General features: G+C 35.2%; 1 protein-coding gene across 24 annotated transcripts in view; it reads right to left on the minus strand.

Annotated features, from left to right (window-relative positions):
* PHF14 (PHD finger protein 14) overlaps window positions 1–16,879 on the minus strand; it is a 181,113-nt gene extending 164,234 nt beyond the window's left edge. For 15 of the 24 annotated variants that reach the window (XM_060685664.2, XM_034402580.3, XM_034402575.3 and 12 more), the window contains exons 1-3: window positions 16,643–16,841; window positions 16,019–16,129; window positions 8,461–9,149 (exon numbers count right to left, since the gene is read on the minus strand). In XM_060685664.2, coding sequence (XP_060541647.1) covers window positions 8,461–9,149; window positions 16,019–16,129; window positions 16,643–16,673 — 831 coding nt within the window. In that variant the 5' untranslated portion in view covers window positions 16,674–16,841. Of the gene's footprint in view, window positions 1–8,460; window positions 9,150–16,018; window positions 16,130–16,642 lie in introns of all 24 variants that reach the window. The other 9 variants (XM_087892735.1, XM_087892739.1, XM_034402573.3 and 6 more) reach the window with 2 other exon arrangements.
* Between the last annotated feature and the right edge of the window lie 612 nt (window positions 16,880–17,491).

Raw genomic sequence — 17,491 nt, forward strand, 5'->3', positions numbered from 1 at the left:
TGTTATGTAACTGCTACTGACCTTTACATAGTTTACTCTAGATCTACAGCAATTGTACTGACATCTGCTTAAATAAATACCATATTTTTGGGGCTATGAGATGCATCTAAATTTACAGTAGGAAAACAAGAAAAAAAAAGTTGTTGGCCTCTGCACATCGGATTTTTCCCCTCCCAGGCCCCCAGAAGCACTCTGCAATGCTCCGCATAGCCTGTTTTAGCCAAAAACGTGTCCATTTTTGCACTGCAGAGTGCTTCTGGGGGCCCAGGGAGGGTGAAAATGTGACGCACAGAGGGCTTGGGATCCCTAAAAAAGGGCTTGGTTTTGGTGAAAACGGACCCATTTTTGCCAAAAATGGGCCATGTGGAGCACTACAGAATGCTTCTGGGGGCCTGGGAGGGTGGAAATGTGATACACAGAGGGCTTGGGAGCCCCAAAACACCCGTATTCGGTCTATAAGATGCACCTGAATTTTCACCCACTTTGGGGGGGGGGAGATGTGTTTTATACTCTGAAAAATACGGCAATTCCTAATGAATACTTTTAGGAATTCTTGAGTTTCTATCAATGAAAAAAGTGAGAAATCCCAACCTAAACAAGAAGAGTACACCAAAATAAAATGCAATAGGGAGCAATCTGTTCTTTAAAAAATGGCCTTATATATGAACATAAAGAGAAAACCGACACACCCAAATTGAAATATGAACCTAAAGAAAAAGGGTGATGGAAACATGTCACTTTTAGAAGAAAACAACTAAGAACAAAGCCCTTGCTATCTACCCTAGCCTATTCCAATGAAGCCCCTCTGGAACTAACAATAGCTTTCATAGCCTCTCCCTGGAAGAAAATATGCACACACACATAAAAGAGCATTCATCAATAGTTTCTAAAAAAAGAAGTGCAAGCCAGCATTCCTCCAACAGGAAAAAAGTATTCCAGACTTCCTCAAGAAAAAAAAGGTGAATGTTGGTGATAGGAGATTCAATTCTTAGGGAAACAGAAACTATAGTCTGCAGACCGGGCAATCAATCTAGGAATGTATAGAGTAAAAATCAAAGATGTAACTGAGTAGCTTACTAAAATAAACAACCCCACAGATTACTACCCCTTTCTTCTCCTACACGTGGGGACAAATCACACAACAATAAATCTGAAAACAATAACAAGAGTTTACCAATAGCTAGGGAAGGAAGTTAAAGAATTAGGAGAATCAGTGGTGTTTTCAACTATACTTCCAACAAAAGGCCAACATTCAATGAGGAGCAAAGGATTTTAGAAATGAACCACTGGCTTAAAACTGGTATCGTCAACATAATTTTGGCTTCCTAGGCCATGGTCTGCATCACCGAAATGAAGGGCTATTGACAAGGAATGGGCTGCACCTCACAAGAACTAGAAAGAATGCTGTGTTTCCCCGAAAATAAGACCCTGTCTTATATTTTTTTTGAACCCTGAAATAAGCGCTTGGCATTATTGCCATGCACTCAAAAGCCCGACTGGCCTTATTATCAGGGGATGTCTTATTTTGAGGGAAATAGGATATATTCAGAAAACGATGGATCATCATATCAAAAGAGCTTTAAACTAATTGAGGGGACAAGGGGACAATCTTCATGATCTTTACAACCTAATTCCAAGAAAAAATGATTTCATAAAAAAATAATGAAGTAGAAAGTAATAGGAAGGAAGGAAATCCCAGTCACAAAGTAGGAAATATAAGAAATATGCCCAAGACACATAAAGGACTCAAATGCCTATATATTAATGCTCAATGTTTATGGAACAAACAGAGTGAACCTGAAGTATTAGTACCCAGAGGTAAATATGATATAGTTGCCATTACTGAAACTTGGTGGAATGAAATTCATAACTGGAATGTACTAATGGAAAGATACAAATTATTCAAAATCAACAGACCAAACAAAAGAGGAGGTGGAATTGCATTACATATAAAAGATCACTACATCTCTACAGAAATGAACAAAACCAAGGATAAAACCTCCTAGAATCCATATGGGTCAAAATAAAAGGAAAAAAGAATGACATTGCTATGCTATAAGTGTATACTACAGGCCACCCATCAAGCAAAAGAAAGAGATGAACTCTTTGCTAATCAATTAACAAATGTTTGTAGGAAACATACCACGGTAGTAATGGGAGACTTTAACTACACTGATATTAACTGGGAGATACCTCTGTAGTAAATGGGAGATCAAAAAGATTCCAACCAACTTAGTTGACAAAAGGTAAAGAAGGTAACTAGAGGAAAAGCTATACTAGATTTAATAGTTAATAATACAGAAGTGATAGAGGAAGTTGAAGTCTTGGCTGAGAGTGACCACGTCATATTAGAATTCAATAAGGCAAATACAAACAATATATATATAAAGTTTATTGTCATTGTACGTATATACACAAGTATACCCATACAACGAAATTCACATAACACCCAAAGACCAAGCCCAACACACATGACAATCCCCAGACACATCCCCACCCACCAAAAATTCCCCACCCCTAAGCCACCGAAGCATCCACACAGCAGACCAAGTAATGCTGTCCAACACTCACCCTTTAGTTTATTGTTGAGCTCTGGAATAAAAACTATTCAGAAGATGTGTGGTCTGAGTTTTAATTGTTCTGTATCTTCTGCCAGAAGGCAACAGTCCATATATTATAACATATAATCCAAAAGTGTCTCAAACTTTAAAAGTTCTGATTTTAACAAACTCAGAGATAGCCAAAGAAAAATTTAATGGATGAAAATCCTAAAGGGGAAAACAACTCAAGAAGCTTGGGAAACTCTGAAAAATATGATCATTAAAACCTAGTCCAGCACAATATCACTGAAAACGAAAAATAAGAAATCCAAGAAGAAACCAGCATAGTTGCACAAACATCTCTCTAATGAACTGAAAGACAAAAAGAATAGGTACAAAAAATGGAAAGAGGGACACATAATTAAGGCAGGATATCAGCAGTCCAAATCTGTAAAAATGAAGTCAGAAAGCAGAGACTCAGAATGAACAAAGACTTGCAACAAAACATAATAAAAAAAGTTTCTTTCACAATATAAAAAACAAGAAAAAAGTGAAGGAAACAGTTAATCCACTGAATAGAGAAGATGGCAAGGAAGTAACAGGCAGTGGAGAGAAAGCGGAGCTGCTTAACTCAAACCTAACGCAAAAAGAAAATACAGCCCAACCTACTAAAAACATAACTGTAAAAGATAAGACTAGGAATAAAAATTAAAATAATCAAGAAAATGGTAAGAAAACACTTCTCTTATATTTATGACTAAATCATCGGGCTCTAATCTCAGAGTTCTGAAAGAGCTGGTAGATGTTATCTCAGAACCACCATACCACATCTTTCAAAAATTCTGGAGCACCAGAGGACTGGAAAACAGCTGATGTGATTCCCATCTTCAATAAAGAGGGAAAAAAACAGGACCAGGAATTTACAAACCAATCAGCCTAATATCAATATTGGGAAAATACTGGAAAAGATAATAATAATAAAAAAGATCTGTGAACATCTAGAAACAAATAAAGTTATCATTAGAAGCCAACATGGATTTTTAAAAACAGATCACGTTAAACCAATCTTATTTCATTCTTTGACAGTGATTAAATTAGTAGACCAGCGAAATGCTGTGGACATAGTACACTTAGACTGGAGTAAAGAATTTGACAAAATAGACCACAACCTACTTCTTAGTAAGCTAGAAAAATGTGGGGTAGACAGCATCACCCCCAGATGGATTTGTAACTGGCTGACAAACTATTCAAAAACTAGTCCTTAATGATACTATATCTATATGAAGGAAAGTAAACAGTGGGGTACTACAAGGTTCCGTCTTAGGCCCAGTATTCTTCAATATCGTCATGAATGATAAATATTGTCCCCATCCAACATGAAATTTAATGTGGAAAAGAGCAAGGTTTTACTCCTAGGCAGAAAAAAACCAAAGGTACAAGCACAGATTAGGCAAAACCTGGCTCAGAAACAGCAACTGTGAGAGGGATTTTTGAGTATTAGTGAACAATCACTTAAACATGAGGCAACAGCCAAAAAAGCTAATACAATCCTTGGTTGTATAAATAGAGGCATAGAATCAAAATCACGTGAAGTATTAGTACCGTTTTATAAATCCTTAGTAAGACATCTGGCATATTGCATCCTATTTTGGTCACCACATTACAAAGAACTAAAGTAATGAGATTTTGGAAAAAGTACAAAAATAAGCAACTAAGATGATTAAAGGCCTGGAGACAAAAACATATGAAGAATAATTGCAGGAATTGGGTATTGCTAATCTAGAAAAAAGAAAGATTAGGGGTGATTGATTGCAGTATTCGAGTACTTGAGGGGCTGTAACAAAGAAGAGGGTGTCAACTTATTTTCCGAAGCACCAGAAGGCAAGACAAGAAGTAATGGATGAAAACTAATCAAGGAGAGACGCATCCTGGAATTAAGGAAAAACTTCCTAACAGTTTCTTCCTAAACTTCCCGACAGTGAAGACAATTAACAAGTGGAACAGCTTGCCTTCAGAAGTTGTAGGTGCTACATCACTGGAGGTTTTTAAGAAAAGACTGGGCAGCCACATTTCTGAAATGGTATAGGATCTCCTGCTTGAGCAAGAGGTTGGATTAGAAGAGTTAGTTCTATTCTGATTGACTGATATTTAGAACATGGCAAAAAACTGATCTACTAAAGTATTATGAAGAATTTCCATTTATTTACAAAACTCTAATGTAAAATATTTCCGAGTACATGAACTAATTTTATGTTTACTGCCTAACCAAAATGTTAGAGTAATATCATCCAGAGAAATAATTTCTAAAATGATACTGTTATATGCACATATATTTACAAAATGTGAAAACTTGATTTTTTTTCCCCTTTAAAACAATTGTTTGGCTTTTGTCATATACACTATGCAAATTAAAACTATAATTTTATATTAGGGCCCTAGTTTTATATATATAGCTGCTTTCGAGTAAGCCTCACAGAATTCAAAGTGACTTTTATGGCAATATAAAATGTTGCTGCTAAATTAAGGTAATTATCTTTCTAATGTGTCTATTTTAAACATATGTTCACATTTTCAGTCTCAAAAGTTTTGAAAAAAGCAAGATACATTTTTCACTGATGTTTTAGGATTCCTATTTAATTCTATACAAATTAACAGGGGGTTTGACTAGAAGACCTCCAAGGTCCCTTCCAGCCCTATGTTTCTGTGTCAAATGTGTTGATCCACATATGAAATAGTTCTTGTTTTCAGCACTAAACAACTTTTTAAATATGAAACAAGTTGGTCTAAGCATTTCTTTGAAGTATTCCAAGTTCACAACAGGAATTACTCAGTGCAACCTTGACAGACTTTAAATACTCATCAACTCATTTCTCGTTTGAAACAGCAATTTTGCACCAAAAATAGGACATTTTATGCATAAAACAGTTCAATATTTTGCACATTCTATTTTTTTTTATACTGTATAAAGATTTTTACACATCAAGGAAAATTAACAAACCTTTTATATAGGTGCTGAAAGTACTATGAAAGTTGTTCATTAAGTAATATTTCATGAAAGACAGAAGAAAAATTGACCCTAATCTGGGAAAATTAACTGCACCTGAATCCCAATGAATTTCTACTCATCAGAAAACTTAACAAATTAACATGGTTGTTATTAGGACATTTCTAATGTCTATGAAATGTCCTAATAACATGAACAGTGTTATTAGGGCATTTCATAGAAATGAACAGTGAATATGAATATGAATATGAATAGTGGAGTAAGTAATGCTTAAATTCCTTTAAGAGACAATTTAAAATAGTTACTTTAAGTGACGACACTGTCACAAAATATAAAATGTTACAAAAGGTAGTTATCTTAGTATAATAAAGCATGGCCTTGCCAGGTGCATACTTTTTCATATGCTAACCAGACATAAGACTACTATACTAAATTTTAGATTATATAAATATACGATTAATATGTTCTTTGAGATATCAAAATTATTAAATTTTTCAACTTTTTTCATGTTTTCAAGAGCAAAGGAAGTAGATACATAATAAATGACCAAGTCTGAGAATTTAGAAAATCAGATTGAAATATTAACTATAATACATGTTGCACTGAGAAATTCAAACTACAGCAGTGATTACCATCAGCAAAACTGCACATAGCATTTAGCAATGTGATTCAGAGCAATTAATCTCTCTGGCCCTCAGTTTTTTTCATTCCTTAAAATAGAACACAGATGCAGCTTTCAGTCTAAAAAAGTAATATATGTGTGTATGTGAGTTTATGAGTGTGAGTGACAGAGAGAGAGAGAGGAAAAAGAGAGAGAGGGAGGGAAGGAGGGAGAGAGAAAAAGAAAGAAACTTTTATACTCAGCCACAAAATCTTTGAAGATTTCATTGCAATAGCTTCCAATAATATAAAACTGTGAAGATGCATTTTTGGTTCTTAAAAACAGCTTCCAATGATGATGGTGAGAAATGCTGCAATAAAAACTTCAAAGTCAATTTTGCTGAGCATGGTTAAGCCTCCTTTTGCTTTTTGATATTGTAGGCGTAATATTAATAAAAACTTTAAAATATTCAGAATATTAATATTTGTAAAATGTATAGAGCAATTTAACTGGGAAACTGTCCAAAGTCATACCCCCACTCCTATGAAAAGCTATACTGATAAAAGATCAAATAATTCAACAATGATAGAGTATCTATTTTATCACAAAGGTAAAGGTAAAGGTTCTCCTCACACATATGTGCTAGTCATTCCCAATTCTAGGGGGTGGTGCTCACCTCCGTTTCAAAGGCGAAAAGCCAGTGCTGTCCGAAGACATCTCCGTGGTCATGTGGCCGGCATGACTAAATGCCAAAGGCACACGGAACGCTGTTACCTTCACACCAAAGGTGGTCCCTATTTTTCTACTTGCATTTTTTTAAGTGCTTTCAAACTGCTAGGTCGGCAGAAGCTGGGAAAAGTAATGGGAGCTCACCCTGTTACACGGCAGTAGGGTTCGAACAGCAGAACTGCCGACCTTTCAAATGACAAACTCAGCGTCTTAACCACTGAGCCACCGTGTCCCACTTTACCTTTATCACATATAGTCAGGCTATAAAGAACAATAGCAATGCATTGCTTTATGCAAACATAACTGGAAAGAAAGTGCTTGGTACAGATGTGACACATTTGAAAAAAAATCCCACTTACCCTAAGCAAGATCCTAATAGCTTTTATTAGCTGAAGGTAATTTTTAAGAGTTGCTTAAATAGAATTCATTCTCTATTTATTTATCAATTTTATATGGCTATCTCATGGACATGACTGGGTGGATAACTGCTTTTTTATTATTAGCAGATAATCATAATCTATTGAAAATCTGATGCTACACTGTTATATTAATATAACAATTCTAAATAAGAATAAGGGATGTCCCATTATTTGCAAGCCAAGTTAACCAGACCTACTCTGTTAATTTCTTTATGAACACAACAGATATTAACAATTGGGCTATGACTTTAATATAGTAAAGAATGTTTCCATGTTTTAACAACATCTTATATTTTAAACTTTGAAAAGATTTACATGTTACCTAAAAGTTTAAAACCTTTCAAATGATAATTTATCTTAATAGTATGTACTTATAGAATTAATACATGCAATTATGGGGTTCAGTTATGGGATTAATTCAAAATCCTTTGGTTAAATAAATGGGTTGATTTTAAAATTTCAGAAACAATAATGAAGAATTTCTTTGGTTAAAAAATAAAACCAAGTCCATCTCAAGAAATACAACTAAATCATAACATTTTTAAAGGCTGACACAACCTTACTAAAAAAATTATACAGAAGATCATTAAAGACTATAAAATGATGGTAAAGCAAGTCAACTTAATGTCTCACCATAAGAAAATAAATGAAACTTGATATCAAGCCTCTTTTTTCTTGTGGAAGTTTTGTGATTTTTAAAAAATTCACAATATAATACACTCTTGAATTTCAACATACACAAGTGTTTGTGTATGTTGTGTTTCTATTGAATGTAAGTCCCTAACTCCTGGTATAACAGGGAATGTACTGATTTTTAGCACCTGTCATCTTGCCTATGAAACTGTGCATGCTTATTTTTCATGGGCCTTTTGTACATTTGCTGTAAAAGGGGCAACAAATTCTTTCTTACTAGAAATTACATCTGAAATACACTTAAATTTGGTTTTTCATACTGTAAAAACCAAAAATCTAAATCCAAAATTCTAATGGGATTTCAATAAAGCTGAAGGAAAGGCATCTTAATGAGCACTCAGCACAATTAAGAGCCTCTTAATACAATCACTATTCAGTAACTTTGCATAGCTTTAAAGAATAATTTCAAAGGAATTACACTGCAGAGTAGGTTCCATTTTTCATCAGAAGATTATATAAAGTTGGCTATTCTACCTCATTGCTCTTGCTTTGTGAAAGAGCCAGGCTATCATTTGTCAGCTCCTCCTCATCAACACTATTTCTGCTAAGAGCTTTGGTTTTTTTCTTCTTGGATTCCCCATCACTAGCAGCACTGCTATCTTCATCATCATTGCCTTCCTCTTCATTGTCATCCTCATCACTTCCACTTCCATCATCTTCATCATCCTCATTGTCACCATCACTTCCTTCTCTGCGTAATGTGTTTTTCCCCTTCTTTTTCCCTGCAGTTGGGCGCCAATCATTGTCATCTTCACTGTCATAGTCATCTATATCATTTAGTTCTTCCATAGATACAAAATCTAAAAGAGGGCGATTTCTTCTCAGGTTCCACTTTTTTGGCTCATTTGTATGCTCATCAACACCAGCATCTCCTTCATTGGGCTTCTCTCCCTCTTTTTCTCTCTCCTTTTTCTTTTTTGCCTTCTCTTCTGCTTCTCTATCTTCCTCCTCCTCCTCTTCTTTTTTCTCAGTTTTAATAGTCCCTTTCACTGTTACTGGCAGTTCTCCTCCACCTGAATTTTTAGGTTTTTTCTCTGCTCTTTTCCCTTCTTCATCTTCTTCTGCCAGCTCTTCCTCCAATATGTTTTCTTCTGATTCACTACAGGAACCTTCTCCGCTATCCTTTGATCCATCTTCACTGCCATGTCCACTGCCTTCAGAATCTGTTGAGCATATGAGAATTTAAAAAAGGAATTCCAAAATAAAATGTACCAAAAAGAAAAAGATTTTTTTAAAGAAAGATTGAGGCAATCTGCTTAGTCAAATTAAATATTATTTTCTTAATAGCCATTATTTTTATCTGGGTAATCCCCCCCCCACCTTGATAGCATTTTTATAATAAAAACCTATGGAAATTGCTCTTTTTCCCATTAGAATAGTAAGAAGCTGTGTTTCTGTCTTATTTTATAACATGAGCTGAAAACCAACTTGTTTTACTTAATTCTGCTAGATTAACTAATTGAATAAGTGATTTAAACAGATCAATAAACCATTTCACACAATATTTTTTCTAAAACAATTACAATTCTTGAAATGATTAAAACAATCATATCAAACTTTTGGTACATTGTCATTTCACTAAACAAAAATTATAGTATAACTGCATTTAATTGTAAAAGAAATCTAACTTGTTCAACATATACACTGAGTTTTATTTCCTATTTTCTCTAAAGGTGCTATCAGGACATTTTTGAATGAATAGAAAGAATAACATATAAAGCAAAATATTAGGATTTTTTGGGTATATTTAATCTCTACTCTAGCCTTTGAATCTTTAACTGGTTGTTTTAGAACAGAAGTGTCAAATTCAAGGTCCTAGGCTGGTTTCGGCCCAAAGGGTGCTTAAATCTGGCCTGCAGGGCCAGCCTGAAAATAGCAAAGGACCGGCCAGCAGTGCCTCTGGCAGCCAAACAGGGCGTGGGGGGGGCTGTGTGTGGTCCACCCCATGCCCCATTTCAGCTTGGATGGCCTCCATTAGCACTTTGCCAGCCAAAACGCAGTGCAGGAGGGGCTGCACACAGCCACACCACATCCTATTTGGCCGGCAAAGTGCTGCAGTCTCCCCCCCCCCCCGCCCTCCAACTGACTCCCGGGAAACTAAAATGCTGATCCGGCCCTTTTTAGAACAACAGGACACAACTGTGTTATCATGCTATATCATTTATATAAAGAACATAACTCATGAACAGGTGTCTTAGCTATGGCTACTTGGGAATATTTCTATTGAAAAAAACCAATAATATGTTAAACTAATAAGATATACTAAGGTTATAAATGTAACTATAAATGTGCATCTTTTATGCAGATATATAGAATAGATAAAATTATAATGCTCTCAAAAGACTATTATACATGTAACAAAAAAGCAACAGAGAAAGTCATCTGAATTATGTATTTTTTCTAAAGGCCAGAGCATGACAGCACTGAAAGTTAAACAGCTTCAGAAACACTCACTTGAAAGACAGCATGGAACTACAAGAAGATGCTCCACATCTATACTCCATCTTTTTTCTGAATAACTTCCTATACATCTGATTTTAAAAAACCTAGATTTTTTCCTCATTTTAATATGCATATGCCATTATTCTTTGGAATAAAGCATTTTACCTAATCAGTAGACAAATAGAACATAACACGAATTTAATGAAATACTTTGATAATTACCAGTGTTCCATATTTAATTGGATTATATTAGTATTATGATAATTAGTATTATATGAAACCTCATATACTCAATTGTTGACACACATGTAAGACTAGCAATATTTGGGGAAAAAATGGAGCCACATGTTACTCTCAACCAAGAAGCAGAGCTTCTAAATGTTCCAAAAGTTCAAGGCAATATAGAGGACGCTTCTCCCTGGCTTTCTAGGATCAGAAGAGAAAGCTGGGGAACAGAAGCTGGAGAAGAGAAAGCCATCACAAGCACCAACTAACCAAAAAGGCAAATTGAGACAGGACAAGTAGATAGGCAACTTGAATGCTACTAGAAATATTAAATGTCTTGTTTTCATCTAATCTGAGTATAAACTGAGGAGCTAAAACTATAACATTAAATAAGAAGTATAAATATATTTTCTAAGATAATATTCTTGTTAAAATGTAGATGGAAAGTACACACACACATGTATTGGAGTATATATCTATATGCACGCTCACAGATGCTTGCACTTTTTTATGTATCACAATAGCTGAAAAAGTCTCAACAGATAGGAGACTTGGTTAGTGTTTGGATGATACTTATCAGGGCTGATATTTCCACAGCCCTGGAAATATCAGGGCTGTATTCCTAACTCAACTCCTAATTTATTTATTTATAATTATTTTAGGAAATAGTAGCAAACCTCTTTCATACAGTATTGCTGCCAAGGAAGTGATGCAATATGTCAATAGATTCAGAGCAATGGAACTCAATTAAAAGGATATTTTATTATTGATAAAGTTGATTAAAAATCAACTTTTTAATCGTAAGCTGCTGCTTCTTTTTTTTTTGGCTAAAGTCAGTCTCTATCACTCATTTTATTATTGCCAAATGTTCTCGCCTTTGCAAATTAAAAAAAAATAATTTAGCATGTGAAGGATCCTTAAAAACCTAACGTCTGCATTGTAACATATATAATGTTAGTATGCTAAATAAAAAATGCAGTACTATTACTTATGTAATAAATTTATATATGGTTCTCAAAAGATTTTCGTAAAAAGAAATGTAATTAAAATATGAAACTTTTCTGGGTTACCTGTATTAATATTGACTCAGTGATAAGTAATGTCTACAATATTCATATGTTCATAAGGATAATTTAATTACCAATCATCATTAAAATATTTAATTGTATGTATACCGATGTGTTATGTATAGAATGGTACATGCTGTGCTTCGTCACCCATCTTCTCCTACCACATACCATTTTCTCCTGTGAGACAAAAAGTAAATTTGCAAGAGGTTCACTCTATTAACACATGCACAAAACTGAGTAGATTGCTCTTTGAGATCACTGCAGCTGGAAAAAAGGAGTTTCAAAAATTTAAAGAAAATGTATTTCCCTCTCTTTCAAAAGGAAAATGCCAATAGTTTGTTCAACTCATTTTAAAAACTTTGGAAGGAATCTTTAATTCATTTAACTTCTAATTGGTTTGTACATAGTTATTTAGTATATTTATTGCTGTCTCAGAAATTGTCTTTCTCTTGAATTATCAATTACTGTAAATCCATTGTAATAAACCCAATGGATTTATTGTTCTTGAGGCAAATTGGAATGTCAAAGTAAAACAGAAGATGGGTGAGAAAAAGCATGGCAAAATCCTGGACTTCTCAGTTGAAAACCTAGTTGGTCTCCCAAGTCTGAGGATGGAGTGATTTGGTAACTTCTTTATTTTGTATTGTTTTATTTTGGTATTTTACTTTTCTGATTAGTTGTGTGTTTGTTTTTGGTTGTAAATTGTCCGTAGATTTTTGGGACTTTAGCAGCCTATTAAATAAATAAACAGCACCAAAATATATTATTAATGTTAAAAAGGTAATAATGTAGAGTGTTTCCCATTCAAAAATGGTAAGAAACAATTTTCATTCAGAGCAAATCTCTAATTTAGATTGCCTATGCCAGTCTACATTTGCTTAAATTAGTCTGAAATACTGATTATTTATTGTAATTAATCTCCTGTCAAGTCTCCAGTAAAATATAATTCAAGGCTTCACATCATAAACTGCAAGGAAAACTGTTGCAATATTATAAACTTCAGAATTTTGAAGAACTGAAAATGATGGATGAGTTTTAACATTCTTATGTATCAACACTGGCAATCTGCAATAACCATTATTTGTTCATATTAAAATGACAGGCCAAACTACCTTTGAGAAAAAATAAATGCTGCATTTCAGTCATTTTATAAAAAATACAAAGGCATACTCAAATAACAGCATTTTATCAACCAAATGTAGGAGATTAGTCAATTTTTTTAAAAAAACACAAAGAGTAGTGTAGGTTTTTTAAATTCTCTTTAACCTGTTATCTCCATATATCTCTAACTACCATTCCTGTAATTTCTGACCAGGACTTCCAAGACTATGAATTCTAGGAGTTGTAATCCAATGTATTTGGAGTTCACAAGGTTGGAAAAGTCCTCATCACGTTTCAAGAATTTACATTTAAATGTTGCATTATTTAGCAATTTATCTCACAAAAATGTTACAAACTAAATTAGCAATGATTTGTACAAAGTCATGCAACAAGTTTCAAGAATAAGAATTTGAGACTTCATATCTGTCAAGAGATACCGTATTTTTCGGAGTATAAGACGCACCTTAATCTTTGGGGAGGAAAATATGAAAAAAGCTGATTGGCAGGTGGATCCGGCCTCCGGGAAAACCCCCAATCAGCTATTCCCAAAGGTGAATTTTAGCAAGAGGTTCGTTGGTTGTGAGCTCTATGCCTTGGTTTTTTTGTTTGTTTGTTTGTTTTGTTTTTGCTTTTTTTCCTGACTCTTGAAACTTTTGAAACATTCGCCAAACTGTTTCAAATTAGAAAATTAGAAATTATTTCTTTATGCTAACATGAAAAAACACTATTTACCAAGATATTGATCAGATTTAAATTAGCTTAGTTATATAGCATACCTTGATAAATTTTACAGTTGTTATATGTTACATATCAGATGAAAAAACTTTACCCCTATAAATGCCAAAAAACTAGAACACCCAGCATCCAAACTAATGTGCCCAATAAATGGTATGCTGAAAATGTAATTCAACACTGCAACTCCCATAGTCTCTTTGACCCTACTTACCTTGGTTATAGTCCAACAACTGTTCACTAATGAAAATGACATGTAGCTTGCCAGAAATAATAAGTAGAACCTATTTATCATGACATGATCATAATACCTTCTACTCACCTTACAAACCAAAAACATGTAAGCTTATAACATCAAACATAAGTAAAATATCTACTTTACATAGAACTAATCCAAATTTATATTCATTGATTAAGACTATATTTTCTAAAGTTGCAGAGATTCCTAAAATACCTGTATTTGTCATACTATAATGATTTTGTAATTGCCCAATGATCAATAAAAAGGTTGTTGGAGTCAACATTATTATTTTGAGCAATCTGTTCCATTACCAGCTATAAAAATGGTTGGAAATATTTCCTTGTATACATTTATATATAAAGTGCAGTGAATAATTCATAACTGATTCATAGTGTGTATCCAGCTCTGCACTTACAAAATACATTACCCTATACAAGGCAAAACAATTATTAAAAGGGGAGTCCAAATTTCATTTTTCATGCTTAATTCAAGTTCAACTCTGTGATTTTTCAGATGGAAATACATTCTATTTGCTTTGTATCACATTTTGAAACGCACAATATACAACTTGCTTTTACTTCAAGCTACACCCATATGCCATGCTTAGTTTCTACATTCCTATCAGCAATTTTTTCTTGCATTTTTGGTTTTTTAAAAAAGATTTAAACTAAAGGTTTTTAAAATCAAAAGCTAGATGGATAGAAGGTTCTGAAGTCTCTAGATAAAAATAGTCTAACATCAAATTATATAAATCTTTTACTGGACTGCTAGAGGATATAATAGAAACTGGCTAACATCAATTACTCAAGGAAGAAAATGGCTGAGAAAATAATGGTTATTTTCATTATTACAGTATTATGCAATAGGGAGCACTCTGGATAACAGTTCCAGCTTTCTTCACTATACATGTAGTCCTCGACTTACACCACTTCATTTAGTGACCGTTCAAATCATTGAAAAAAGTGACTTATCACATTTTTCACACTTACAACTATTACAGCATCCCCATGGTCACATGATCAAAATTCAGATGCTTGGCAACTGACTCATATTTATAACAGTTGCAGTGTCCCAGGATCCTGTGGTCACCTTTCATAATCTTCTGACAAGAAAAGTCAACGGTGAAATCAGATTCACTTAACTACTGTGTTAGTAACTTAACAACTGTAGTGATTCACTTAACAACTAGGGCAAGAAAGGTTGTAAAGTGAAGCAAAATTAACTTAAATGTTTCATTTAGCAATAGAAATTTTGGGCTAAATTGTGTTCATTAAGTTGAGGACTACCTGTATACCAAATGAAGGAGGGTACCAATATTATGAAAGCTGCTTCACTGAGAGGAGAAAACTACCCAGACTGCTCATGCTTTGAACATATCAGGTATATTCTGACAGTGTGCGAGTAATCATGGAAACTTATTTCCATGCTAGAAAAGCACTGTAAAAAGCCTGGTGGAATGAAAAATCGGATTCCTACAGCTCACCTTTTAATATACGTAGAAGACAGATCAAAGCATGATCCTCTCTATCTTGTCTTATTGACTTCTCTCAATTTCCAAACTTTCATAAGTAAGTGTCAGAAAGCTGCTTTCCAATTTCAATGGTTATTCTCCTTGTACTCCTTGAGAGTTATTCTGTATTCATTCATTGTGTCCTAACCTGTTTCCTCCAAAATAAGACATCCCCTGATAATAAGCCCAATTGGGCTTTTGAGCACATGGCAATACGGCCAAGCGGTTATTTCAGTGTTCAAAAGAATATAAGACACGGTCTTATTTTCGGGGAAACACGGTATTTGGTTTGATTCAATATATTGCATAAACTCAGTCACTTTAGCTTGTGAAATGTGCATATATGAGCTTATAGTGCCATATTCAACAAACCATTATTGAATGTACTGACTTAGTGCAAGGTGTAAATCTAGTCAGCACTCAGTTATGATTTATTGAATAAATTGTAATTGGGCTTGGTTGCCATAGTCTGCTAAACCCAAACCAAACAAGGCATGTTATATTTCAGTGCCATGAGTGAACCCACATTTCAAAAGATAGTTGTTTTATGTACTATCTAGACACCATGATTTTTCCCCGAGGAATAGTTAAAACACATTTTTTTAAAAAGACATTTTATTTTAAAAGGAAAGGGAAAAAAGAGGCAAATTGATGGGATGAGAATCAATTTAAAACTATTTTAAAACATGAGAAGGAGAAGCATTTATTTACCTGAAGCATCTCCAACCTTAAAGTCACTGTCATCTGAACTGTCATAATCTAAAGCTTCCAGCAGGGAAGCTGCCAAGGGCTTCACCTGCCGCCTCTTCGAGCTACGATCCACTGCAGAAAAGAAAAAGAAAAAGAGAGAGGGAGAGACGCACGTTTTGTGAGGGGAGGGGGTTTTGGGGTTTTGATTGTTTGTTTGTTTTGGTGATGATTAGGGGCTATTTTAATGGGGAAGGGGAACCATCATCATGGGGGGGGGGAGAAACCCTCCAGACCCATTAAAGCAATGCAATTTATGGGAAGAGTGGGTAGTAGGAAAGAAGGCTGCGACTCTTTGGGGAAAGCGTGTTAAGGCGAGGGTCGGGGAGGGGGGGGGCTAAGGGAAGCGCAATAAAAGTGCCCCCATATGAAGGGCACATGGAGAAGGGATGCCCGCAATCCACTACCGGAGTTAATGCGGTAGGGGAGGAAAATACCGAGCAGATGCGGGCATCAACGGCCGGAGAAACGCTTTTGCTGCCAGTTATGGCAAGGCTGCGTTAACAAGAACCCCGAAGGGACAGCGGCTCTTTCGGGCGAAGGGAAGCGAACAAGGAGGAGTCGCTGCAGGGATGCTGCTGGACTTACTCACTGTATCCGAGCAGCTGCTGCCGGGCATACAGAAAACCGCCTCTACCCGTCAGGGAGCTTCGCTCCCTTCAGACCGCAACCGCGCTAGGGCTGAATGGGAGGCTGCGCGATCCCCTAGGCCAATTCCGTAACCCAGACAATAGGCGAAATCGTGCCCCGGATGCAGTTCACATCTCTCCAAACCCCGCTCAGGCGCCTGAGACCCGCCGCTTCCGCTGGGTGATTTCGCTGCGCGCGTGTGCAGAAACTCCGCGCAGGCGTTCTGGATCAACGCGAAGTTTTGCCCGTCTTTGGCTCAGAGGAGCATGCGCTCTTTGAGTGGAAATGCGCTTTCCTATTCAGCACCCGCGGAAGCTGGAGAAGTCGCATGTGGGTGTGGCTGTTACTAATCTCTCCCTTTTTCCGCGTGCGCAGTCCTGCTTCTGTAGAACACTATTTGAGTGTTTTCACCCTTCTAAACGAAGAAAGGCATGTAGTACAAGAACACGTGATTTGAGAATAAACGTTAGCAAGGAAAATATCTTGCCATGTTCCACTACGTGCGCATCGATTGCTCCAACCGTCTTTTTAGACTCAAGTCTTTTTAAAGATCCTTTCTAGATTTTTGCATTTATACTATTTAGCCTTTTATATATAATTTTATTTTGTTGTATATGTTATGCTTTTTAATTTCTTGCATTCCACCCTTCTCGTGCTCCATGAGAGTTCAGTACCTAATTAATTCAAATAAAGAAAGAATACAGAATAGAGAATCCTTTGGCTTTTCCTTTTAAAAATTAATTTTTAAAAAATGCAAAACAAGCTCCAATTTAACTGAATGATGATCACCTACTAAACAATGTCTTA

Source organism: Pantherophis guttatus, chromosome 4 (genome assembly GCF_059756535.1).
Source record: "Pantherophis guttatus breed Tessera chromosome 4, ASM5975653v1, whole genome shotgun sequence".
Classification (NCBI taxonomy): Eukaryota; Metazoa; Chordata; class Lepidosauria; order Squamata; family Colubridae; genus Pantherophis; species Pantherophis guttatus.